The 27,676-nt window shown below is 47.2% G+C and overlaps 1 protein-coding gene across 2 annotated transcripts in view; it reads left to right on the top strand.

Moving 5' to 3' along the window:
* Positions 1–27,676, top strand: part of Zdhhc3 (zinc finger DHHC-type palmitoyltransferase 3) — a 49,760-nt gene that overhangs the window by 13,923 nt on the left and 8,161 nt on the right. Inside the window, exons 2-7 of one of the 2 annotated variants that reach the window (XM_052725504.1) lie at positions 1,964–2,293; positions 14,234–14,358; positions 19,067–19,163; positions 19,781–19,862; positions 23,303–23,433; positions 25,352–26,913. In XM_052725504.1, coding sequence (XP_052581464.1) covers positions 1,988–2,293; positions 14,234–14,358; positions 19,067–19,163; positions 19,781–19,862; positions 23,303–23,433; positions 25,352–25,510 — 900 coding nt within the window. In that variant the 5' untranslated portion in view covers positions 1,964–1,987 and the 3' untranslated portion in view covers positions 25,511–26,913. Of the gene's footprint in view, positions 1–1,963; positions 2,294–14,233; positions 14,359–19,066; positions 19,164–19,780; positions 19,863–23,302; positions 23,434–25,351; positions 26,914–27,676 lie in introns of those variants that run through there. The other variant, XM_052725494.1, reaches the window with a different exon arrangement.

The following is a 27,676-nucleotide window of genomic DNA, read 5'->3' as shown; positions in this document are numbered from 1 at the left end:
CTGTATATGTCACAACACTGTTCCCCAGCACTGTGTAAAACCTGCTGTAGGACAGTCACTCTAATTTGTTACTCTGATGTTCCTTTAGACAGGCACATGGTACATACTTAGCTGCCCATCTGTCTTTAATCTTGTGCTACATTTGGAGCAGAGCTAGACTATGTGCATGATCAGCCTGAGCAACATTTTACACCACCCTTAGCTTTCCCAGACTTTCATGGCCATTCTCTGTTCCATCCAGATGTTCTTTCTGATAAGGAAAGAAGGAGAATTACAAAGTGTAGATCTAACCAACCGTCTTATTAAATAAGAAACACAGAACCAATGCAAAGAAGAAAGCCAAGAGATCAGAGCTAAGAGCCTTACCCGCCTGTTGCAGCTAGCCTCTTAAGCCAAGAGACCTCTCCGAAAGAGACCTACTTCCTGTCTGTCTTTATATAGACTTTCTGTTCTGCCTTCTCATTGGTTGTAAAACCAACCACATGACTGCCTCGTCACTGTCTGTTGCCTGTATCCTTGAACACACAGAGATCTACCTAGCTCTGCCTACCAAGTGCTGAGATTAAACGCATGCGCCACACCGCCTTGCTCTGCTATGGCTTGCTGTTAGCTCTGACCCCCAGGCAACTTTATTTATTAACATACAAATAAAATCACATTTCAGTACAAATAAAATATCACCATAACAAAGAGTTTAGGATAGGGTAACAGAGCCTTGAAAGCCCAGAGCCTTCAGAGGATCGTGGGGCCAGGGTCATTTCTTCTACTGTAGAGTGACTTACTCTCCAAAGGCTGAGCTGTTATTTGCCTGCCTACCACCTGTACCATGTGTGGCTTTCCATGGTTTCTATATTGGAGAATGGACTGAGCCATCACAGTTTCTCACTGAGAATTCTAGTTGGTGCTGCAACAAGCTAGCAGCTGAGATGAACAGAGGAGGTCTACTCTCTCTGTCCTGTAGCCCATTGTGGATGGATAGGCATGCAACATTGATTCTTAGTTACTTCTCTTTAAAAATAATAATTATTATTTAGCCAGACATGGTGGCACATGTCTTTAATCCCAGCAATTTGGAGGCGGAGGCAGGTGAATCTTTGAATTCAAGACCAACCTGGTTTACAAATCAAGTTTCAGAACAGCCAGGGCTATTACACAGAGAAACCCTGTCTCAAAAAACAAAACAATAATACAAGTAGTGGGTTTCCTTACAATATTTTCATGCTTATACTTTATACTTATACTTTGTTCTGTTTCATCCCCCAGTTAGTTATTGTATCTCCAGAGATCAGTATTGTAGCTCTTAGGAAGAAAGTTGCTTACCCATCCCTTTTCCAATGGAAAGAATGTCTTACCAAGAGAATATTTGTGGATGGCCAGTAAGCTATGCAGGATGTTCAACATGAGCCCCTCCCCAAAACCCTCTAGCTCTGGAGCCAACAACCCTGGCAGGGGCAGTGCTTTACAGGGCAGCAAATAGTATCTTGTAATAGGAACCATGAATACACTGTCCAACATCTCTAATATTTGCCCCATCACTCACAAAGAGAGCAGAGCTCTTGTCCTAGAAAGCAAGCCATTTCAGTTTAGTGCTCGTCTGTTTCACAAGAGATTTCCCCCAGCATTTGCTGTCCCAGATGTAATTTAATGGACTATTTGTACAGTGGTGCCCTCCCAGCGAAGGAGACTGGGGCTCTAGTCCCACCCCAGTAGCTGTATTGCTGTCTGATCTGTCTGCCCTTGGGCAAGGCATTGCCCTGTCAGGTCTCTTTTCATACTCACCTTCCATATGAAGGTTTAGGAAAGGTGTTCTTCTTTACAGTGGCAGGGACAGGGAGAACAACCCTTAAGTGAACAAGGTGCTCAGGCAATGTTTGTGCAAAATCTGCACATACACACTGTGATTCACTTGTGAAGTCTCCTTGTTGCTAAGATAACACCATATTTCTGCTTCCTTTCCTTTCAGATGCCAGTATGGACAGAATAGCTTATGATGCTTATCCCCACCCATCACTTCCGAGACATTGAGCGGAAACCAGAATACCTCCAGCCAGAGAAGTGTGCCCCACCTCCCTTCCCTGGTCCTGCGGGAACCATGTGGTTCATCCGCGATGGCTGTGGCATTGCCTGTGCCATTGTCACCTGGTTTCTGGTCCTCTATGCGGAGTTTGTAGTCCTCTTTGTCATGCTGATTCCATCCCGAGACTACGTGTACAGCATCATCAACGGAATTGTGTTCAACCTGCTGGCCTTCTTGGCCCTGGCCTCACACTGCCGGGCCATGCTGACGGACCCCGTGAGTATGTCTGGGCTTGTTTTGACCAGCCCACATTCTATCCTTCTGGCCCCTAGCATGGCTGTAACCTGCATGCTCCCCATAGATCTTGGGAATGTGGAAAAAGGACAGCCAGGGCTGGATGGAAAAGTGAGCTGCCTCTTGTTAGAGTTTTTGGGACCCTGACCAGGGAAGAGGGGCCAATGCCTGTATTAAAGCATATGGGGTAGGTTGAATGGCACTGTCTACACACTGCTGTATATATTTGTTGATCCTGCTGTGTCAAGGGAGGGAAACCCAGCCTCTGTTTGGAGGATGCAATCAGATAACCTTAGAGACTGGGCCATATGATCATAGCAGAAAGCATTCTAGGGGAAAGTGAAGAAAAAGAGGACTGAGTTGGGTTGGCTTGATGTTACAGCCACATCCAGTTTCAGGACCTGCATGAATTTAGCCTTCACTTAGCTTGCACAAGATTCCTCTTTTTCTCGCTTGAGTAGGGTGGCGCACACCTTTAGTCCCAAGGAGGCAGAGGCAGGTAGATGCCTGTGAGTTCGAGGCCAGCCAGGACTACATAATGAGCCACCTTGTCAGGGGGAAAAAAGATTCTTTTTTTCCTGAAAAGCTGGCCAGGTCTGTTTGGCACTACAGCAGACACCTCTGGGTATCTGTAGGTAAAACTTGTTCTACTTAGTGACTTAGGGATAAATATATCAAGTAAAGCAAAGGCCCCTGAATGTTTTTTATACCCTGATGTTAAACCCTTCTGACTTTTCATTGTGTTGTATGGGAAACAACCACATGGGTAAAAGCCCTCCTGTGGATTAACTGTTTTGGTACGTGGGTGGTAGCCATTAAATTGAGAAAAAGAAAGTTCTGCTAATGGCCACACAGTTTCTGTGAGCCCCAGAAAAGCAAAGCACAGACCACAGGCCTGAGTCAGTTCCCTTCTTGAAAGTGGATTGTTAATCCCTCCCAAGGAAAGCAGCTTCCTCCTGGCTCAGTTAGTTACCTGTGTGGCTGGTCCAGATAGAACCGCCTGAGGCTTCATATCCTGGGGCCTGTGGACTGGTGCTGATGTTACTTACCTACAGGAGAGTAGAACAATGACCACCTGAGGAGGTGAAGCCCTTGGGTTCTTGAAAGTGCCCCATACACAAGGGTATAAAAAAGCTTAAGAAAACTAAGGATTTATTCAGAAATTTGTGTGATGCCCTTGCTGTTGGAGATAATGGAGGAAATTATATTCTTCCGCTCAGCTCACAGTTCAATACCAGCTCTCCCATCAAGATGCCTCTATTGAAAAGACAGGTGAGGACATAGGACAGAAAAGAGTCTAGAGCCCCAAGATTTTTTTTTTTTCGAGATAGGTTCTCACTATGTAGCTCCAGAACTCACTGTGTAGACCAGGCTGATCTCAAACTCACAGAGGTCTGCCTGCCTCTGCCTCCCAATTGCTGAGAGTGTGTGTGCTACTGAGTTTGGCTGTAAGAATTCTTAACTAAAGAGTGACAAGACCAGAGTATCACTGGACAAGGATGGCTGTAGCAATAATGTGCAGGGCCCTGCTGGGCACTGATGGGTGGATGAACAGTTGTGTTGATTGGGTGCCAGCCCTGCAAAAGATTCCTTCATGAGCAGCAGGTACCACTGAGAAAAAGGCAGACAGAACCCCTGCCCTCTGGAACTTCATATTCCAGTGATAAATGAGGTCATGGCTGTAATTGCTAATTGCTGTAAGGACAGCAGAACAGCAATAGGAGGATGTGCTGGGCTGTAAAGGGGCACCCCATTAGACCAGGGTAATCTAAGAAGGCCTCTCCATGGTGATGCCATCGGAGCTGACTTGAATAGCATGAAGCTAAAAGCCAGGGCATGAGAAGATATTCAGGCAGAAGAGAAAAGAGGTGCAGAGACCTGAGCATGGAGTATGAGACTAAAGCATGGTGAACAGGGAGAGTGAGAAGGGCCACGAGGCAGGATCATGCCAGACCTTGTAGGTGAGATAGGTATAATGGCGTTGTGTTTGTAGTCAGGTTCAGGTGGGAGTTGCAGAAGAATGAGACCAGGGCATTGACAGTGGTTTAGGGAAGACATGGCACTAGCTTGGATCTTGGTAGAAGCAGAAAAGCTGTTGGATTTGGAGCTTATTTAAGCCACCGATTCATTCTTAAGTCTGGCTACACAGTAAGAATTCCTTAGAGAGTTTTTTAAAGTACCGGTGCCTGTCCCCTGCCCTCAGGGGTTCCACTCTAATCAGTCTTGGGGCAGAGCTCTAGGTATTGACACACTTGAAAATGCCCCTGGGTCCCTTGAATTCAACCAGGGCTGAAAAAAGCTGACAAATGGAGATTGATCACAAAGGAAACGTTCAGCTTGGGCAGGAACAACTATGGATGCTAGTGCCACTTGTTGCATGAGAAAGGATAGTAAGGAATAGATTTAGGAGGCCAAACCAAAGCTTCTCTGTGGCAAAACTGCCAGATATTAGGTACAAGAAGAGAGATTAGGTGAGCCAGTTGGGATCGGAGGGTGAAAGATAGACTTATTGTTGTATGGAGGGCTGAGGAGCTGGATGTCACCAGAAAGCTCCTGCTGGCACTTGGGCTGCTGCCACAGACCTGTGCTTTCCTCCTTACTGCATGGAAGCTTCTCCAGAGACCTACTCAGGCAGCCCTGCAGAAAAAATTTTTTCTGATTTTTACCTTGTTTTGTGACTCAGCTTCCAATCCTAGGTAGCAATTGTAGGTTTCTTTCCTGTTGCTGTGATAAAATGCTCTGACAAAAGCAATTTGGGGAAGAATTTATTTTAGCTCAAAGTTCAGGTTACAGCCCATTATAGCAGGGAAGTTAATACAGTAGACAGTCAAAAGCAGAGAACATTAAACAAATGCATGTATGCTGTGCCAAGCTTACTTTCTCCACTCTTACACAGTTCAAGACCTAAACCCAGGGAATGAATGATGCTGTCTGCTTTGGAGTAGGTCTTTCCACATCAACTAATGTAATCAAAAGTTATCTCTCCCATCCCCCAGACATGTTCAGAGGTCAACAGGATATAGACAGTCCCAAATTAAGACTATCTTCCAGGTGATTCTAGACTGTGGCACTTAAAATTAACCATCACAGTAGGCAAGAGCCACAGTCCTGAGTACCAAGTAGCTCTCCATAGATATAAATGAAGAATCTGTCATAGAACTACCATGAGTGGGGCAAACATTTGAAAACAAGCCCCATGACAGGATCTTCATGCTTCTGTCTGAAGCACGTGATGACTTATGAAAACCCCTATGTAAAACAGTGAAGTGGAGCTGCAGAAGTAAGGCCTGCAAGGTACCACCAGGGCACACTAGCTCCTAGGAAGCATAGTCTGGAATCCAGATCTCAGGTCAAACACAGATCAGCTAGGGGCTTCTTGTTAATCAGCAAATGGAGTCTGTTTCTAGTGTGGAGTCACAGTGTGTTCTGGGAAGTTTCCTAATGGAGAGGAGATGATATTTTATATCTCAAGAATTCATATTGTCCATAATTTTTGGCGAATAGTTTATACCCTGATTTTATAAACAGCATTTGCATTATATGTCATTTTGGTTAGCACTGAAAGGGGTGTGGGGGGAGGTAGAGAAGGGAAGGCAGGTCTACCACTAGATAATTACTGTACCATTTCCAACTTGTATGTTTTTACTCCAGATATAACACTAGAGCAGTTAAGCCATGATGGCTTTTTGGACTATTCATCAGTTAGTTGTTGACTGTAGCACAGCAGTAGTTGAATCCACACAGCAAGGGGAAGAGAGAAATTACTTCCAAGTGTATGAAAAGCAGAAATGGTACCATTTGAAGTTGGGGAAGAAATAGGCCTTTCAACAGAGAGAGGACAGCTGGACCAAGAGGCACATGGACGCCTCCCTCAGACTCTGGGCTGGAGGTGTGTGGTGAGAACAGACCATGCTGTGTGCTCTTCTTGCCCACTCTGAGGTTGTGTAATGTCACCCACAGCACTTTGCTATGTTCTGGAAATCTGGAATGATTCCACAGGAACTCATCCTGTGGTTATTTCCCCAGTTCCAGAGTGTATCATTGGGATAGATATACTGAAGTTGGCAGAATTCCCATGTTGGTTCTCTAACCTGTGGAGTGAGAGCAATTATGGTTGAAAAAGCCAAATGGAATCCATTGGAGTTGCAAGGAAAATAGTGAACCAAAACCAGTATTATATCTCTGGAGGAATTGCAGAAATTAGTGCCACCAGCTTTGCGCCTTTTCTGGGACTCACTTGGTAGCCCAGGCTGGCCTCGAACTCACAGAGATCCGCCTGCCTCTGCCTCCCGAGTGCTGGGATTAAAGGCGTGCGCCACCACCGCCCGGCCATATCATCTTTTAACTCTCCTATTTGGCCTGTGCAAAAGAGATTATGGAGAACAATAGTTGACTATCACCAACTTAATCAAGTAGTGATTTTGACTGCAGTTGATGTACCACATGTGGTGTCCTTACTTGAGCCAGTTAACACATCTCCTGGTGTGTGATATGCAGCTTTTGATCTAGCAATGCCTTCTTCCCAATACCTGTCTGTAAGGACCCCCTGTAGCATGAATCTTAATTGGTCTTAACAATAACCTGGAGTCAGATATCAGGGTGAAAGCTGAAAGATCAGAGAAGCAGAGTAGCCAGCCACTAGTTCTTACCTCTACAAAACCCTGAAAGAACCTGAACTCCTGTCTCCTCCTGCCTTATATTCCTCTCTCCGCCCAGCCATATCACTTCCTGTCTCCACCTCCCTAGTACTGGGATTAAAGGCATGTGTGCCTCCCAAATACTGGGAGCAAAGGCATAAGATCCCAAGTGCTGGGATTAAAAGTGTGTGCCACCACTGCCTGGCCTCTATGGCTAACTAATGGCTGGCTTTGCCCTCTGATCTTCAGGCAAGCTTTATTTGTTAGAGCATACACAAAGTATCACCACAACCACCAGAAGCAATTGACTTTCAGTTGGCCAGACCATCAATATCCCTTTGCAGTTTTACCTCAGGGGTTGTTAACTTTTCTTTTTTTCTTTTTTAAAGATTTCTTTATTTATTTTATGTAGATGAGTGCTCTATCTGCATATACAACTTTATGCCGGAAGAGGGTATCAGATTCTACTAGAGGTGGTTGTGAGCCACCATGTGGTTGCTGAGAATTGAACTCAGGACCTCTTGAAGAACAGCCAGTGCTCTTAACCGCTGAGCCATCTCTCCAGCCCAGTTGTTAACTTTCTATCCCTGTGTCATAACCTAGTTCAAAGGGAGCTTGAACATCTGTTTTTTCCACAAAATATCACACTGGCCCAAAGTATTGACATGCTGATTGGACCAAGAAAGCAGGAGGTAGCACTTTGGACTTGTTGGTAGCACATATGGACAGCAGAGGATAAGGAATAAATCCAACCAAAATTCAAGGGCCTTCTACATCAGTGAAATTTCTAGGAATCTGGTGGTACGGAGCACATGGAGATATTCCTTCTGGGGTGAAGGATAATTTATTGCACCTGGCCCCTCCTACCACCAAGAAAGAAGTGCAACTTTCATTGTGACTATATGATTCTGGAGACAACACATTCTCCTTTTTGGTGTGTTACTAGAGTCCATATACTAAGTGACTCAGAAAGTTGCTTGCTTTGAGTCGGGCCTGGAATAGGAGAAAGGCTGCTGTTCACACTGCTTGACCGTATGGGCTCTATGTTCCAGGAGACCCTACCGTAATTGAAGAGGCAGTGGTAGGTAGGGATGTGTTTTGGAGCCTTTGGCTGTGAATCCACCACTTCCTTTCCAGCTCCAGATACACTCTGGTTCTGCATTCTGGGACAGTGTCTTTCCCAGAAGACGCTGAAAACGGAGGCACAGTCCCCGCTGCCAGGAAGTGCAAGCCACACGTTGCACAGTTGCTACAATTGCATGACTCCCTGTGGTTGGCTCTTTCCTGCCTCTCCTTTCCTTGGGCCTAATCATTTATTAACCCCATGAATTATTTCAAATCTGAGAGCTGAGGAAAGGTGTCATACAAATCTGCTCAATTTGACCACACTAAGGAAGAAAATTAATGTCTGCCTGCCAGTGTCCCCCTTCAAGTCCTACCCTGTGAACACTGTCTCAGACCACTTTTAGTCTCCACTGTTCAAGTCATCCTTGGAAAATTGGGGCTCAGTTTAATTTACCTGGTATTCCTTTGTGGAGATGTTATTCTGGTGTGTTCCCTTAGCTGGGTGGGGTCATCCAGGATCACTGTGGAGTTCAACATCCTTTTTGTGACAAGGGGCTCTTCACACCTGCCTCTGAACAATCTACAAAAGAAGAAGAAAGCCCTCCTTGCTCCAGAGAGGGGAAAAGGATCCTACCTGTGCGTCACCTACCTCCACTCTTTATATACAGATAGTGGCCACCCTTTTCCTGGGGGTGCTAGCTGTGAGAGGGTGTTTCTTCCAGACCAACAGGTATGCATATGTTAACACCAGCCTTGAGATAACAACAGTACCTCTCATTCCTCTTGCTGCAAGTGGACAGCAATGCCAAGTCCTTGATATCATTTGAAAGAATTAATGATACATATTCTTTCTTTTCAAAGGCATTTATTATTTTTAATTATGTGTATGTATGTATGTCTAAGTGGGTATGTACACATTTGTGCCAGTGCCTGTGGAGGCTAGAGGTGTTGGATTCCCCCCGGAGCTAGAGTTAATAGGTGGTGTGAGCCACCTTGTGTGGGTGCTGAACTCAGATCCTCTGCAAGAGCAGCAAGTACTTTTAACCCCTGAGCCATTTTTCCAGCCCCATCTCTTTTTTTCTCTTTTGCAATAGGATCTCATTGTGTAACCCTGGCAGGCCTGGCACTCACTTTGTAGACCAGACTGGTTTTGAACGCATAGAGATCCACCTGTGCTGCCTCTGTTTCTCTTCCCCTCTCCTCCTCTTTCTTCTTCAAACTCTTGTTGGGAGTTTCTTATCTCCACTGCTTTCCTTTCGTGTGCCCTATTGTAGACATTGAAACAAACCTCATTGTCTTGTTTTAATCTTCATATTCACGTACTATAGTCATTGGCAGTAGAGTGTGATAGATAGCATCAAAGCAATAAAGAAAAAGAAAGCTTTTCCAAGTCTCTTAGAACTACCTGATAAATATGTTTGTGCCTTGACTGTTGCATGGGCCTGGATCTGCAATCTGCTGACCCTTAATCACATTGTCTTAGGAGCTGTGTGACTCTGCTCTACTCACTTCTACTATAAAATGAGGGATCACATAGTCTCTGCCTCATAGATTTATTGTCATAACTGCCAAATGTTTTTAGTCACTAAGCATTTGGGACTGTGCCTGAACTGTATAAGCCTCAATAACTTGTCTGTTGAATCATTATTGTCTGGCTTGGGTGTGTTAAATGCAGGCCTAATACCAGGCTCTGAGCAATTTCCTAAGCTATAGGTTGAAAGACATCGTCTTCTTGGGAATTCAAGTCATGTTGGAGATGCAGTATGTAATTATATGTTATGTGTTAGAATACCAGTTTAGACTGTGGGAATCAAGGTTGCCTGTGGGTCCTGTTGTGAGTGATGCCCCACTTTTAGGCTGTCAGGAAGAAGACAGAAGGAGCTCCAGTGGTTTTGAAATGGGTACAGAAGACTTTGAATACTGCCTGCCAAGCTTCCTAGAGGGCTTCAGATGGTGCTAACATGTTCTGGGGGCAGAAAAGAAGCTTGAGATGTATGTAGTGCCTTTGCAAAAGCCAAGGCATATACGGGGCAGCACTGTGTCAGGAAGGACCCAGAACTAGTTTGGGGCCAGGGTCAGGTGTGGCCTGTGTACCCAGCCCAAGAGTTCAGACTCTGATCCATGGTCACCAGGGAGCTAATGAACGCTTTATGCCAGGAATCACGTGGCCATTTACAATTTAGAATGTTTGCCCTGGAAATAATCAGAGGCAGTCAGGGCTAAGAAAGCCTGTTATAGTGATGTGGAGGGGAGCATGGGATTGAGGACAGTTTTAGGGTTCAGACTTAGGTAGAAGTAGCCCAGCAGAGGAGGTACAGGATGTAGTAAACTGAGAAGAACTGAAGGTGGCCTCTAGATTTCTAGCCTGGATAACATGTGGCAGCCAGGATACCACTGAGCAAGAGGGTAGAGAGCTATGCCATGCCCAGGACAGGAAACCTCCAGCAGCTTTATGCTTCCTGTGGACTGAGTCAACCATGTTTTACCTGACTTTGTGATGAGGCTGATTCATGTTTTGCAACTGTGGTTTGAAGTGTTTTCAGCCTACTGTGTACCAAAAGAAAAGACTGTAATATATGTGTGGTGATATATTGTGTACCCCAATGAAACTTTCCTGAGGATCAGAGGACAGAGCCAGCCACTAGATTAAACATAGAGGTCAGGCAGTGGTGGCACACACCTTTAATCCTGTCACTTGGGAGGCAAAGATCCATCTGGATCTCTGTGAGTTCAAGGCCACACTGGGCTCCATGAGAGAAACAGAGCCAGGCAGTGGTGACACACGCCTTTAATCCCAGGAAGTGATATGGCAGGACACAGAAAGGTATATAAGGCCTGAGGAAACGGGAACTCACTCCCTTGAGGCTGAGGATTTTGTAGAAGTAAGCTAGTGGCTGGCTGTTGTGCTTCTCTGATCTTTCAGCGTTCAGCCCAATATCTGGCTCTGGGTTTTTTATTATAAGACCTTTTAAGATTCGTGTTACATATATGCTTCACAGTGTAGGTAATATTCCTCTTGGGTGATCAAATCGGATTTTTTCCTTTTCCCTTTTCTTATCTGTATTTCCTTTTTAAAAACCATAAAGAAATATTTATCACTTTAGAAATGAGAAGAAAACTCAGTGTGTTTGAATATGCAGGCTCCAGGGATCTGCAGCTTCAGGGCATTCCCATGAGGTGGGTAAGGATGAGAGTGGAAAGAGTGTCTCAGGCAGAGTTCCTACCCATGCCCTCACCAATCAAGGACTACTACACTCAACAAAACACAGAATTCCTCACCAGGAGGTAGGAACAGCTTCCAGGCCTTAGACTGAAGCAGGCAAGTGTGGAATAGCCAATTCTGGGGTGGCGCTTGCATCACAGGATCCTCACCAGGGCCAGCAGCTGGTCCTTGGCTAGGACTGGCTCAGGTGGCTGGGTAGGTGGGGTCTTGCCCTGATGGGAACTAGTCTTCTGGGAGGTTTATGCAATTGGAAGCACACCAGAGAGGCACACTTTCAGGAAAGCTATAATTACCAGCTGACTAATAAACAATAATGAGAATATTTACATGAGACTCCTGTTACCCTTACAAAGGGGCTTCCTCTGGCAGCCCTGTGTGGGCTCTTTAAGGTTTACAGCAAATTCTGGGGGCTGGTACCTTCACTAGGTACTCCCCTCGCCTGCCTCACTGCATCTGTGTCTGTGCGCCCTACAGCTCCTAACATAGCCTCTCTTTGCAGCGTAGAACTATTGCTTAGCTGGAGTCTGTTCCCTGTAGAATATCTCCTTGACAAAAGCAAACTACAGCTTGTATGCATCTTGGCATTTCTTAAGTGGTATCCCCTCCTAAAGTTTTCCAGGATAGATCCTGACAGTCGGTTCTTGTCCCTTCTGCCTCACTGGCCTGTTGGTTTGTCAGCGTTAGGGGGTGGGGGAAGGTGGTGCTCTGTGCGAAGCCCCGTCATTCACATTCAACAGAGGTGTACAGGCTTTGTTTTGCTCCTTGCTGTGAGTCTAGGCATACTGTAGAGCTCCACAGCGTTGGTGCAGTACTGGACTCCAAATGTGAGTGATCATACCCTGAGCACTCAGCTGTGGAAAGTACATCCAAGTGCCTCCCATAACCTCGCTGTGTACTGTAGCCCTCACCTTCCTTCCAGGCGAGGATAAGTGGGTCCTGGCTCACTGTTAGAAAGCAGAGGCCCAGTGATGGCACCTGTGTTGCTGCACCAGCGTCAAGTGTGGAACTTAGGCTTCAAGCAGGCCTACTTAGTACCCGTGCTGTGCCACTGACTGCTCTTTTCTTCTTGATCTGTGTCCCCAACCATCCTGCTGGACACCTTTTCCCAGGTGTCCTACAGGTTCCTGAGACATGGCTGACACCGGCTGTCCTGGTCAGCTCCTTCCCACCTTGCCTCTGATACTCTGCATGGCTTACAAGTAACCAGCACCTGAAAGTTCATCCCTTGTTGGTGTTTCCCTGCTCTCCTTCTGTCATCACCCCGACCACAGTTGACACTAGTTCTGCTCCATATGCTTTGTCATGTCTCGTGTCTGAGCTTCCCTTCACTTCGTGAACCGTCAGTAGTCACTCTGTCCGTCCATTTTCTTATCTGGCTCACAGATCACAGGGGCCTAAGCTTCTGCCTGTAACACCGATGACTCCGGGCCACCTAGAAAGAAACCCCCTCCCAACCTGTGGCCTGGCATGGGCTCTGCAGTTCCCCCTTTCCCATGGTTCTACCAGGAGCATGCCCTTCCATTTCCAGCAGCCAGTAGACATTAGTGTCTTGAAGCTTCCATCCTCTGGTTATTAGTTATTGGCTGCTGTTTCCTGTCCCCTTCTCTCTCTCTCTCTCTCTCTCTCTCTCTCTCTCTCTCTCTCTCTGGATTTTTTGAGACAGGGTTTCTCTGTGTAGCCCTGGCTGTCCTGGAACTCACTCTGTAGACCAGGCTGGCCTTGAACTTGGAGATGCACCTGCCTCTGCTTCCCAAGTGCTGGGATTGAAGGTGTGCACCACCACTGACTGGCTTCCTCTGATCTCTTAACACAGTAACTTCTACAGCACACAAACCCCTGCACCTGTTGGGAAAGTAAGCAGGAGGTGGACACATGGGAGGAAAAACAATGTGAGTCCTGGAGACTGAGTCCATAGTGATGAGTGGTGAGCCCAGGGCTTAGCTCCAGGTAGGTACTTGGTGGCACTGGCTATTGAGACCCTGTTCAAGTTGGTCCTTCTGTCCAGATGTGTGCTGAGTCCAAACAGACTCTAGAACCAGAGTACCAAGTATTTGTGTATTATCAGCATGAAATAACATGTTAGATACCCAAGGGCCATGGCTCTTCAGAATAGTCACTTAGGTTAAAAAAATAATAAAGCGAAAGAGACCCCAGTGAGTGTCAAGCACCACATTTTGGCATGGGAAAGGTGTGCTGTGGGATATGGCACTCACCAATGGACTCTCCCAAAGTCAGTGCTCTTCCCAGAAATCATAGTCAGTGAGCCAAACTACTACTGTGATATTCCCAGGGGGGAAAGAATAGATCAACACAAACAGTGTTAACAAATGAAAGTAAGAAATTAACCATGGGGTCAGTGTGACCTAGTAGCAGTTTGTTGTATGATACTTTGTATGTATTCTGACAAATAAAGCTGGCCTGGAGATCAGAGGGCAGAGCTAGCCACTAGTTAACCATAGAGGCCAGGCAGTGGTGGCACACACCTTTAATACCTAGTTGGGAGGAGGAAGCAGGAGTTCAAGGCCACCCTGGGCTACAAGAGATTGAACCAATCTAAAAGAGAAACAGAGCCAGGTGGTGGTGGCACACGCCTTTGATCCCAGCACTTGGGAAGTGGAGACAAGAATATAAGGCAGATAGAGACAGGATCTCAGCCCGTTCAGGTTGAGGATTGGTAGAGGTAAGAAGTTTCTGGTATCTGGTTGCTCTGCTTCTCTGATCTTTTTGCTTTGTCTTCCTAAGTGCTAGGATTAAAGGTGTGTACCACCACTGCCTGCCTCTATGGTTAACTAGTTGCTAGCTCTGCCCTGTGATATCCAGGCAAGCTTTATTTGTCAGAATACAAACAAAACATCATACAACAGCAATTCCTTGGGAAAATTCTTTGTATTGATGTGATTTGGAACACAGAGCCTGGTGGTGGTGGTGGGGGCTTTGACGTGATTGCCTCCACTACAGAATGACAGCTGACGCTGATGGCCTTCCCTCTTCTCTTAGGGGGCAGTGCCCAAAGGAAATGCCACTAAAGAGTTCATCGAGAGCCTTCAACTGAAGCCTGGGCAGGTGGTGTACAAGTGCCCCAAGTGCTGCAGCATCAAGCCCGATCGGGCCCACCACTGCAGGTACCGTGCTCTCTCCTCAGCACCCGGCCATCACTGGGACTTCTGAGTGTCCCACACAGGCAAGGAGTGACCACTCAGGTAGAAAAGGCATTGGACTGGGGGAGGGATGCCTGATGCAGCCTCTGTTTCAGTGTATGTAAGGTGGAGGGACTCCTGATTTCCTGATGATCTCACGGCTTGGGCAAACCTGTGAGCGTACAGTACTTGAGACAAAGGCATCTCTCAGGCTTTCCTTGAAGCAGCACTTGCAGAGCTTGTGGCAAGAACGGCTCTCAAACAGAAGTCTCTTTTCCCTCCGAGCTGTTACAGGTATTCTGATTGTATCAAGCTTCTTTGAGTCTCCTTATGAGAAGGTATCTTGTTCAAAATTGCAGTTTTTCATTACAGGGATCTATAAATGGCAAATTACAGAGACCTCCAATGTCACCTACAACAGCAGATATGCTTTGTGTTTGGAGGAATGAGCTTTGCTAGCCTGAGACACTGCAGGTGGAGAGCTTGTGCGTGAACAAGAGATCACTGAGTGGCTGAAAGGTCTTTTCTGTGCAGCCTTATGAAACGCTCTGTCTCTATCATCCAGATGTTAGTCAGCTCCCCAGTCCTGCTCTGTTCCAGGAACCTCAGTCTACCCTCTCTCCTCATCACCAATCCTATTTCCATCTTCATGGCCACCCCTGGAGAGAAGGTACTGTTGGATGGGTGATGCCCTAGATGGGGAAGCTAGCCTCATGGTGTCAAGTGATTGCTTTAAAGTCACACAGCAAGTGGATACTTGAGACAGGTCTGGATCCTGCCCGTTCTGGCTCTCAGTCCTTGTGGGGCTCTGACTTTACCTAGAACTCCAGCTTGGAAGTGATTCACACAATGGCAGCTGTGTAAGTGTTTGACTGAGAAACATTGCTTTTACTGAGGACTTCTGTCTTGGGTTAACTTGCCTTTGAGGTCTGTTGAAGTTTGCTCCTTGTGCTTGAGATGGCATTTATTACCCTTCTGCCACCCTGGAGGCCTGACCTTGAAGCTGGAGAGGTCAGTGTTTTAAGTCCAGTGCAATTCTCAGGCCAAGTCTTCGTCTCTATGGGGCACACTTTTCTCCTCTGTAAATAGGGGTGGTTCCTTCCTCATTGTGAGGATCTAATGTAAATAGCTGTGAGTGGCCGGCAATAAGTAAAAGCTCCTAGTGAATGGGGTTAGAGATATGCACAGTTTGTAAAGGCTGGGCCAGAAACCAGAGGATTAACTTTGTTAGGAAACCGCTTTCATGCCACCGCAGTGGTTCCTTTCTTCGCGATGGCCCAGCACCTGGTGTTTTCTTTAATGCAGCTACCATGCCTCTTCACTTCCCCCCCAAAGTGATCCAAAGTGAGCATCCAAGTGCTAGTTAACAGTTCGTACAAAGCAAGAGCTGCTGGTTCAGAGTAACCTAGTGAGGGTGCTGAATTGCCTGCATCTGCCCCCAGAAATGTGTGCTGCCAGCTGCTGTTTTGTGATGGTGCATGGTAGCCCAGGCTATCGCAGAACCCTGGTTAGGATAAGCAGGGTTCCTAAAACATGATACAGATTGGGTTTTTTGATGGTCTGTTTGCCCAGAGGTTGTTACCTGGTCCTGGTCAGAGAGAGCTGTGTGTGTGTTGTCCTCAGGTAGAGGTCCACACATGGACCTATTTCTGGAGTCTGTAGAGGTTGATATTGTCTCCATTCCCAGAACTCTGGTGGGGATTATAGCCACACACAAACCTTCCATCCAGAGCAGTGGTTCTCAACCTTCCTAATGCTGCAACCCTTTAATACAGCTCCTCATGTTATGGTAACACTCAACCATAAAATTATTTTCATTACTATTTTATTACTGTAATTTTGCTAGTTATGAATCATAATGCAAATGTCTGATATGGAGGATATCTGGCATGCAACCCCTGTGAAATGGTCATTTGACACCCCCTCCAAGGGGTAGCAACCCACAGGTTGAGGACCACTGATCTAGAGTATGCCTTCTAGCCCTGCATCTGTAGACGGGCCTTTCCTTCCAGGAGAAGCCCTATAACCCCAGGCTGCTTTCATTCCGTTAGAGTCCTCCCATTTGTAAGGACCAGGGAAGGCTGTAGAAACCTGTATGTGTTTATGTTAATATAGAGCCAAGGCCTTGGGCTTACCTGATATTTTCCCAGGGGAAGCAAAGCCTAGCCTTGGTTGGGCCTCACACCCTGTGCTCCCTGTACCACCCTCCAACATACACACTGAGGCTGAGCCCTCATCAGCTTCCTAGAACCCTGACGACTCCTCTTGCTTAGTCTTCCAGCCCTCACTGTCACCAAACACATCTTCATGTGACCTGGTGTTCACCTGAGGGACAGGACGAGGGCCCAGATTTATTTGGAGGGCCTGTTTCTTCACCACACACAAAATGGAGATTGGTCCTGAGATCTCTGTTCTGTTCTTAACTTGGCTGCACCGTCTCTTCAGAACTGTTTTAGGCTAGAGTGCAAGATGCTATTAGTTTGCCTACAATTTTGTCAGTCAGTGAGGTATATAATGAAGACCTGTATATGAAACCTTGGCTCCCTAGGCCTCTTACTGTATTCCATTGTGGTTCCACCCATTTTCTAGGTCTGCTTATCTTGTCTGAGCTGTAGCCTTCCTACTCAGACCCAGCCAGGCTAAGCCTTGGGCTCAACTCTAGCTTACAGGGGTGGACTAGAAATAGCCCTAAGCCCAGAGTCTCTCCACCCAGGCAGGGCGGGGATACTTAAGATTGTGATAAGTGGTGCTGCAAGGAGAGAAATAGTTGCTGTGAGACGTGATTATGTCTCTTATGTTGGTCCAGAACCCAGGATAGGTAAGAGAGCTTATTTATGCTAGCTGCTTAAAGGCTACACACCAAAGATGGGTCCTTATGCCTCCTGGAGATGGAACACAACCCAAGAGCAGATGTGTTAATGCATATAAGCCAAAGAACTTGTAAATGTCTCCTAAGGTTTGAGTGCCGAAAAGTGGCAAGGAAGTGGTAGAAGGGGGAAAGAGAAGCATTGGTTTTTAAAACAGTGGTATAAAAGATAGGAGGGGAGTCTAGAAGTCACAGCACCAGAAAATACCTCCATGTAGGCATTTGGTGTAGTCAGTGACTTGACTGTTGCTTTACCTCAGTCTCTACAGCCCTGGGCCCTAGAGCCCTGCCTTCCCTGTGTGATGCATTCTGGCCCAAGGAGAAGAGAAGCGCTGCTTTGGCACTTCATATCCCTGAAAACAGGAAACATTTTGGACCCACCCACTTATGCAACCCTCAAGGACTGTAGTCACTTTCTCTCAAGCATGTGTTTGTCTAATCTGGTTGCCCAGCACACCTTAGCCCGTTGTGAAACCGGCCTCCTGCTCTTCCACTCCAGTCTCTTCATAATGTGAAGGACAGTTTGCTTTGAGAACTTGTTTAAAACCTCCGTAGCCTGCAGAGCCAGAGGCCACTTGGTGTCTCTCTAATGGAGCTCTCACTGACTCAAGCATGCACTTGAACGCCTCCCTAGAAGTCAGTAGGGTGGAAAAGGACCTGCTCTGGAGCCTAGGCAAGGAGTGGATACTCTCAGGAGTTTGTTCCTCAGATGAAAAGAGCATTAAGGACCCTAGAACTCACTGTATGGGGAAGACATGCCTATAAGATAAGAAGTAGGATGTGGTGGGTGACTCTATCTGTGGGGAGCAGAGGCCTGGGGCACAGTGAGCAAACCACTCTGCACTATTTGTCTGCTTTAAAACTGTGTATGGGAAGGCTGGGCGTGGTGGCACACAATCTTAATCTCAGCACTCGGGAGGCAAAGGCAGGTGGATCTCTGAGTTTGAGGCCAGCCTGGTCTATGAACAAGTTCCAGGATACACAGAGAAACCTTGTTTGGGGTTTATCGATGTATTATGTACATAATTCACATGTGTTTCATGTGTATTTTTAGAACTGGTAACAGAAGAGGCAGAGCAGACAGACAAGTGGTAGAGTTGCTGGTCCTGACTGTTTCCTTCTGCATCCGTGTCGAACCTCCTTTTCTTGCCTTGCCTTCCTGCTCCTGGAGATCATGGGACCAGGCTAGCATTTCTGAGCATTGCTTGTTGGCAGCATGCCTGTGTCATGAGAAGCCCTTGGAGTGATGGGGAAGAACAAGAGCAGCATAGAGCAGTATGAAACCTCTGCTCATCTGAGGCAAACTGATAGGAACCCACCAGGGTGACTAAGGTAGCCCAGCAGACCCAAGTCTGCCAAGCTACTATATTTCCTACAGCTTGAAAAAGTACACTCCATCTCTGCTAGTGTTTGGTAGAGCTTCTAGAACTACCCACCCTCCAACCCCATGTCCTGTCCTACAGTAACATTTTCCAGACTCCTCTTACTTGGCCTCCTCAGGAAACCCAACTAAGTTTCGTGAGGCTTCAGACAGCCTCTTGCCTGAGCCAGTTCTAGCCTGTTAATGTGTGCAGATGCCTTGGAAGCTTCTGACCCCTTGTGGGGAATGACTTGACCCTGGAGGTCCTGACTCTGCCTTCCAGACTTCTTACAGCACAAGCCCAGTGCAACTGTTGCTGCTGCGCAGAGGTGTGGAGCTGGAACCACAGCTCCGATGTTCTCCTCTGGGTCACCCCGTACCTGCTGGTTTGTTACTTGTGTGATGGTTGTTTTCAAACTGTGCATGGTGATAATTCCTTCTGAAAGTCTGAATTATGGTCATTTCAGTGTTTGTAAACGGTGCATTCGCAAGATGGACCACCACTGTCCTTGGGTCAACAACTGTGTCGGCGAGAACAACCAGAAGTACTTTGTCCTGTTTACAGTAAGTCAGCTTCTGAATTCTGCCCTGCCTCCCTGAGGCAGTAGAACTCTTGTTCTTTGGAAAATCTCAGCACTCTTAGCAGTTTTTGCTGCTGTTGAGAACACTGCCTGCCCATGTGGCTCTCTGCCTTCTCACTCTGGATCTCTCTGGCTCAACAAGTGTCTTTCACTTGTGCATATAGAAAGCTGATGTGGTTTGAGTAGCTGGAGGCAAGTGCTATGTTCTGGGTGTCACTCAAACGTTAGTCCCATATAGCTCAAGAAGGCAGTGTTGCTGGTAACCTCAAGCTCTGAGCTGCAGGTAGGTGGAGAACAGTTGGCACTCTGACCTTCTAAGTTAGAAGCAGCAGCAGATCTTATGTGCCCCACACAGCCCGAGTCATGCCTTTGTTTAGGCTGTGTGTCTGTTCTGGTTCCATGTATTCCTGGAGAATTGCTGATTACTTCCCACTCAAAACAGGGCATGGGGGGGTCTGTGGGCTGGAGGAATCACAGGTACTTTTCTGGCTTCAGCCTAGCAAAGTGTTCTTATAGCACATGTTCTGAGTAGCCTGCTCAAGGAGACTGCATAGTTAGGACTTCTCCCTATAATGGCTCAGCACTGCTTTCCTGTTGCAGATGTACATAGCTCTCATTTCCTTGCACGCCCTCATCATGGTGGGATTCCACTTCCTGCATTGCTTTGAAGAAGACTGGACAAGTAAGTATTGCCAGGGTTTCTCTTTCTGCTGTAGACAGGATATAGGACCTAAGTGGGAGTGGGGACCTCTATCCCCTTTGCAGTACCAGGCCCAGCCTTATTTTATTAGATCTTCTGAAGGCCTGCAGACTGATCAGGTCATAAAAGACAAAAAGCAGCCCTTTCAGGTTAGACAGGCAACATAGTAAGTTGGACAGTCACCAGACTGAGCATGTCCCAGGAGACTACAGGAGGGCAGGGGAAAGAGAGCTTTGAGTCAGGGTCTGCAAGGCATTTGTTTTACTCTTTTCACTGCTGGAGGTGGAACCCAGGGCTACACCAGGCAAGCTCTCTTCTCCTAAGCAACATCCCAGCTCTAAATAGGGCACTGTAATCAAGGCCATTTTACCCCAGTCTCCCATAGATCTATTTTTAACTTTTTGCCTAGGGCATAGATAGTTTTTAACTTTGTTTGTTTTTCTTTTTGTGTGTGTGTGTGTGTGTGTGTGTGTGTGTGTGTGTGTGTGCGCGCGCGCGCGCATGTGGAGGGGGAGGAGGAGTTGTTATTTTCAAATTGCCTGTCTTGACAGTACTTTAAGATTGTAGACAGTGTCTCCCTGCTTCACAAGTATTCCATTTAAATGTGCAGAGGCTGAGGAAGGGAGTGTAGCTAGAAGACTGCCATAATACTGAGGGAGAAATGGGTGGTGGAGGAGCAAAAAATAATAAGCAGCCACATGCTAAGCTAGATCTTTCACACTCGGAATCTGCAAGGCAGATGTCCCAAACAATTTTCAATTCTGCTTTCCAATTCTACCGTTGGTAAGTGCCCTCTTCTACATCTTCACTCTTTTGCCCTCTCTGTGTCCACCACAGTTTGGGGGGGGCGGGGCTGGGGGAAGGGACAAGCAGGATACCATCTGCAGAATTAAATGAGTCCAATCAGTTCCTGCTCACTTGGTGAGCATTCTGAAAGTACATGTATTCTACTAGCCCTGGCAATCCAAGTCAGTTCTGCTGTGGCCTTGGCAACCTTAGTATAGGGTATCCAACAAGGTCATTTTATCATCACAAACCTCCTTCCTGTGTCAGGTTAATTGTGGGCAATGATTGCATAACCCAGACTGTCACAGAGGTGACTGACTGTTGTTACTTTGTAGTGGTTCTGACAGGACGGTTAGAGCCCACTGGGAGCCAGGTAACATGCGGGGGTATTTTGAGCATTGCTTTGTTTAGACTCTACAAGCCCCAGGATAGAGAATGCTCCTCAGTTATATACGACAAAAGCTGAGGTCAGAGTATGAGCATAGTACCGAGACCTCTCACCTGAAAAGAGGACCTGCAGTTCAAACCTTGGTATCAGACCTGTCTGCTGCCTCCTGTGCACAGGGTCCTCCCAGCCAGATTCCTAGTGGAGTGGACTCCAGACACCCATTCCTAGGGCAGCAAGGCTGGGAAGGCAGTGCCCAAAGAAAAAACCTGCCCATGGGTGATAGTTAATGTCATCCCTGCTTGGCTCTGGTTAAGCTGTTGAGCCCGTAATGGATTTTATATAAGAGAGCTCAAGGAACTGTGCCCTCAGATGGGTGCTCTGAATTAACATTCAAAGAAGGGGGGGAGTTCTACATTTCTTGGGCCTGAATCCTGCCATTCCAAATCCTAATTGGAATTCTCAAAACCTGGGACAAGAAGGGAAGGGAGAGTGGTGAGCCTCCCTGGCTCTGCCCTTAGTAACACAGTGTAGCTGAGAATGGTGTGACCTCTATCTTGTATGTGTGTGCACACTGGGGTACTCACACACATGCGCGCACACAAACACACACACACACACACACACACACACACACACACACACACACCATACACCACACCACACAGTTGAAGTGAGCTATACAGAAGTGAGCTATACAGATGTTCTATTATCACTTCTTATCCATTTACCTGTACTGAAGGGAAAGTAAGTCTCAGGATGCCTAAGCTTTATGCCCAGAGACCTATGGCCGGGCACCATTCCAAAATGGATTGTACGGCAAAGAGAGAACAAAGTTACTTGCTGCCTAGAGTCTGAAGTAGGTGTAGTGGGAGAGGTAGGTGTCAGGTAAGGGAAAAAAGGGGGCATTTCCAATTCCCCATGGAAGGTATGGGAAAGCCAGGCTTGTGTGCAGTGTTAGGGCCATTATAGTTAGAGCTCATGGTCAGACTCTTGTCCCTTACCCATGATGGTCAGACTTGAGAGCCCTACTTCTTCCTAGAACCTTCACTGCTCAGGGCCAGGCAGGTAGTCACCTTACTTGTGATCACCCACAGCCAGCTCCTCTGTCTAGCGGGTTACCAAGACCAAGTACTGCCCATCTAGGCATCAAGAAAAGAGTTGACCAGTTTCAGTGGGTATGGCAGAGGCATCAGGCACACAGTGGTAGACAGATACACATTCAGGCAGAACTCCATACACATAAAAATAAAATAAAAAAGAGAATTCATGTAAAGGTGTAAGTTCCAGAGAAGCCAGAGAAAAGAAAGGCATTTCATATGAGGCACTCAATGTCAACTTCCTCAACACATACACTGTCGCTTCCTGTTCATTCCCACATTCCACCTACCTAGATAGTCAAGATCCCTGCAGCCTCTCCAGCAGAGGAAGCAGGGCTAACCTGCACTAGCCAAACCAAGAGGCCAGCACCACATCACCAGTGCTGTTGCTGGGCCGAACATATCACATGTATGGCCTATTCCCTTCCCTGTTCGAACACTATCTCCCTCAGCACCTTAGAGCACTGTGTGTTTCAGTTAGACTTTGTTCAGAGGAGTCCACTGCGCAGAAACCACGCTTGTAGTCACATATCACTGCTTTACAGTGAGAGGGTGAGTAAGTGCCTGGGGCCACCCCAACCTGGAGCAGACCAGTAAAAGCTCCATCAAGAGATTGACCATCTGAGTTACATAGATGTCCCTGGCAGGAAGGGGCATTTCCATACACTGGTCAGGGCATTCCTTGGCAAGTAGTCTGCTTTCAAGTCTCCAAACTACCAGGCACCCCTGGGCCTACCCTAGTCTCTTACCTGGAGCCCAAAGGAAGCATAGGGTGGCTGGGAGTGGGGCAGGGGAATACCTTACCTGTCCAGGAAAGAACAGGCCAGGCAGGACTTGGGGCTTCTGAACATGCATCCTTTCTCTGTAATGTCTAGGGAGAGGCGAGGTCTCCTGAGGAGTCATGAGGCCTAATAGTCTTCTTCCAAGGTGGCCACTGTGTGGTCTGAGGGTGATGAGCTGAGGTGCAGTAGTTTTTATTTTATTTTTATGTGTGTGGAGTTCTGCCTGGGTCCCCACTGGGCCCAGTCTCTTGGGGACTTCTTGAAAGAGTAAGAGATAAAAAGGATAGGACCTGGAGGCAGGGTGAGAGCTTAGTGGGTAGAGCAAGGAGCCATGAAGCATCACAATTCCCCATGCCGCTTTCCTTGCAGAGTGCAGCTCTTTCTCGCCACCCACCACAGTTATCCTGCTCATCCTGCTGTGCTTTGAGGCACTGCTCTTCCTCATTTTCACATCAGTGATGTTTGGGACCCAAGTGCACTCCATCTGCACAGATGAGACGGTAAGCAGGGTGCCTACCTCCTCTAAGCCAGGCTTTGGGGACCCAGGTCAGGTGTCAGACCTGTGGGCTCAGGGTTCAGGGTCACATGGGAATGGCCCAGTCTACAGCCTTAGCCAGAAGCTTCCCTTCAGCACAGTTCCGTCTTATTTATTCCTATCGGGCATTCTGCTAGGGTCTTGCCCTTCCCAACAAAGCTCTAGACATCAGCTTCTAGAGCTGATCTCATATCAGGAGACAGATATGCTTTGAGCCTCCCAGGGCAGCATATTCTGGTCCTTGCCCATCCCATCTTCTTGTCCTCTCAATCACCTCGTCCTACAGCCAAGCTCCTGGCCTTCCAAAGGTTTCTGGAAGCTTTAAAGTGGCTGTGATGAAACATTTCTTGATTTTTGTGCTTTGGGTTCTGGAAGATGATGTGGGCAGCACTTTGGTGTGAATGTGCAGAAGAATCATGGGGACCTGGGTTCAACCTCTTACTTGTTCCTGGCCTTATGAGTGCTACCCACCTACCTTCCCAGATAGAAGCTTTCAGCTGTGGGTAGGGACCCCATGCTCTTCTGTAACCAGTATTAGATGGAGGACAGCTTCTTCCATGGCTTCAGGTGCTCCTGCTCTGTGGGCCTAGAAACGGGACAGTGCTGTCCACTGCCAAAGTGCCATTGTGTTTCTAGGTTGTTCCCGATGCTTTCGACCACTGTGTTTCATTTGTAAGAATTCATGTCATTGCAAAAGGTTTGGTAAATGTAGTAGCCTTGGCGTATATTCAACCGTATATCCAATTGGTAAATGTGACCAGCTGCTCCACGTGAGACCTATAGGGAACCCAAATGTGATGACTGTTAGGCTCTGCCCATTTGGAGACCCCTTCCAGGTCCCCCAGAGCATGTTCTGGGAGCCAAAGGTAAACTGACAGTCTGGTCCTAGCTGTTCTTCCTTATCAAGACTGTCCCTAAAGAGAATTGTGTTGAAAAGAAACAAAAGGCCTGTGCCTCGTAAGGAGAGCATCAAGCTCTTTAACTGGTGTCCTCCCAGATCCCTAGGCTGTGAGAACATGGGCTGCCCCCATCCCTTCTTGACATAGACTCATAGCAGACAGACAGCCCCTGCTCTCTGCTGCTCTGGCATCTTAGCAGCTCTATTTGAAGGGGGGAAAGGAAACTCTTCCTACTCCCTGTTTTTTTGTTTTGGTTTGGTTTTTTTTTCCCCTGAGACTTAAAGGGAAAGTGGCACAAGCTGTGAGAACTGCCTTGGCCTCCATGCCCCTCCCTGAGGGAGCTCTGGGAAGACCCTCCTCACTGTGACTGAGGCTGCAAGCCGCTTTCCTCCTAACCTTCACTAATTCCTTCTTCCTCTTGTGGTGATTACTCCCCTCACCAACTGCCTCTCACGGGCTCACCCTCTCCCTTTGTATCTCCCCACCTGCCCAGTGGCTGCTTCTTGACCCTCTGGGCTGGTGAGACGGCACCGGAGCAGTCCCTTGGTCCGCTGCCTCTTTTTTTCCTTCTGCAAAGTGGTCATTGTAGCTTCAGCTCTCACACCTTTCCCACACCAACAGCCACCATTGGTTGTCAGAATTTCGAGCTCCTGCACCAAAACTTTTGCGTACACAGGTGCCTCGGAGTGCTTCCTGACCCAGCAAGGACTCAGGTCTGGCATGGAAACCCTTTGACTAGACAGTATCAGTCTTGTTGGCAGCAGTGGCCCAGGTACCTGCTGAGAGCTCATTGCCCCTTCCTCTTTGGAGGCTTGTAAATGTGTGATACTTCTTAGGAGAGACAGAAGAAAACTGCATCATGTAGGTAGCTTTGCTGCTTTGAAAAAGAAGTGTTCACTCTGGTCATCGGAAGCATGTGGACATCCCTCCCAAAACTACAGCAGTGGAGTGACTGACTGAAAGTGTGATTGTTCTTGTTTTCAGGGAATAGAACAATTGAAAAAGGAAGAGAGAAGATGGGCTAAAAAAACAAAGTGGATGAACATGAAAGCTGTTTTTGGCCACCCTTTCTCTCTAGGCTGGGCCAGCCCCTTTGCCACACCAGACCAAGGGAAGGCAGACCCGTACCAGTATGTGGTCTGAAGGACCCCTGACCAGCATTGCCACTCAGACCACATCATGGCACCGTCCCATCCGCTCTCATGAATGTTTAGGCCAAAAGCAAAACAAAGTGACTATTAAAACTTTTTTATGTCTCCAGAAAAAATGGCTGAGCATTGCAGAGAAAAAAAAGTCCCCATGTTTTATTTTTTAAAAAAATCATCTTTTCAATTTTTGGATGAGTGAAGCTGCTCTTTTTCCTTTTAAAATCACTTCTCTGGCCTCTGTTTCCTCTCTGCTGTCTGTCAGCATGACTAACGTCGAGGGTCCTGCCCAGGCCCTGCCCCTTCTACTAATTGAATGCTCCCTGATGCTGTGCGTGGATGAACTGGCCCAGTAGGAAAGCCAAGGGCCCTGACCTCCTCCTGCCCACAAGGCTCCACTGGCACCCACAAGACTCAGAACCTCGTTGAAGATGATGCTTACCCCTTGAGGCCTAAGCATGGCAAGATTGGGGCTGGAGCCTTCAGAAGGGCTCTGGGTGCAGTGGCTTCCTGCCCAAGTGAACACAGTTTGCCTCATTCTCAAAAGTAATTGCCAGCCTTGTACTTGATGGGCATGGATGTACAAAATGATTTGGGTGAAGTGGGAGAGGTAAGGGGGTCTTTGTATTCTGAATCAGCCATTATGTCCCTCTGGGTTTTTGGAAGACCATGAAAGAGAGATGTTTGCCAGTTCAAAAATGCCTTATCCAATCACAAGAGGAAAATCACAATTTTAGACGAACTACATTTTCCTGTGTTACAACTACTTCCTACCCCAGTTCCTGCCCTTTCCCAGCAAAATGTCAATCAAGCTATGTTCATTCTGAGGGAAACAGACAAGCCAGCTATCAGGATCATCTCATTTTTAAGTCTGTCATGAGCATATATTTTCTGGAGTTTAAAGCCCTCCAAATGTGCACAGTCCTGTATCTTACCTATGTTTAGCCTGGGAGGTGGTTTGTAGATGTTAGGCAACATTCTTAGAGTTGCCAGGTAGCCTCCCACTCACCTGCTCCTCAGCCCACCACACAGACTAGCTTTCCCATCAGGAGGTACTTTCTGTGCAGAGTCTCACAGGAAAGAGCTGGTCCCGAGCTGGGGAAGGACCAGGGGATGCAAGAGATGCTGAAAGAAGACCACTCTTGAACATTGCATCCCGTTTAGACCTTGAGCACCTTGAAGTCCTCCACACCAGTGGGTTTTAAAGCAGTCACCACAAAACTCCCTTTTTAGCTTTTGCTTGGGGTGGGGGTGGGGATAAGGTTTTTCACTCTAGTCCTGGGTAGGAAGAAAGTTAATGTAGCCCTGTGATTTTTCAGAAGTCAGTGGGACATGCTGCCTCTTCTCAACTCTGTCAGTGCTTCCACATGGAAACAATGCAATAAACCTTTTCCAAACCTCTGTTTCTGCTCCAGTTTCTCCTCAGGGCCTGTGCAGAAGGGTAGGTGGTGTCAGGCTGCAGGGTGAGGGAGTTTGGTTTTGTTACTGATGGTCTTTCTGCAGTCAGAATGCTGTGTATGGATCCAGGAGGTTGATCTCTGGAGTCTAGGCCAGAGCCTGCTCAGCAGAGAACAAAGCTAAGCCAACAAAGTGGGTAGAGTCCCTACCCACAGTTCTAGAGTGCTGCTGTGGGGGTTCTTGCTGATGGTATCAAATGATGACAGATGAGACAACCCTGGAGTGTTTAACTGAGGACCTGGCCACCTTCCCTACCTCTGTTGGCTCAGCCTCTACTGTGCTGCTTAGGTGGAGATCCTGGTGGATGGGTGTGTGTGTGTGTGTTTGTGTGTAATTTTACACATAATTTTATATATTTACATGTATAGACTTTTTTAGATCAAGTTCATAGCATTTGTTCTCCAGGTACCTTTTAAATTTTATTTATAGTTCTCTAGGTGTATATGAAAGAGGTGTGGCCTATTCCAGGTTCAGTAGGTTAGAAGGGTCTAGCCTTGCTCAGATACTCAGGGTTGTCCCACTGGGCAGCAGGCAGCAACAGTGCAACCATGATTTCTGTTGTTGCCATTGTCAGTCTGTCTCTCTCTCTCTCTCTCTCTCTCTCTCTCTCTCTCTCTATCTATCTATCTATCTATCTATCTCTCTGTCTCTCTCTATCTCTATCTCTCTTTCTCTCTCTCTCTCTCTCTCTCTCTCACACACACAC

The sequence above is a fragment of the Peromyscus californicus genome, unplaced genomic scaffold, assembly GCF_007827085.1.
Source record: "Peromyscus californicus insignis strain IS unplaced genomic scaffold, ASM782708v3 Scaffold_11__1_contigs__length_118956290, whole genome shotgun sequence".
Lineage (NCBI taxonomy): Eukaryota > Metazoa > Chordata > Mammalia > Rodentia > Cricetidae > Peromyscus > Peromyscus californicus.
The sequence above is the reverse complement of the archived record's forward strand: the minus strand, read 5'-3'. Positions and strand labels throughout refer to the sequence as shown.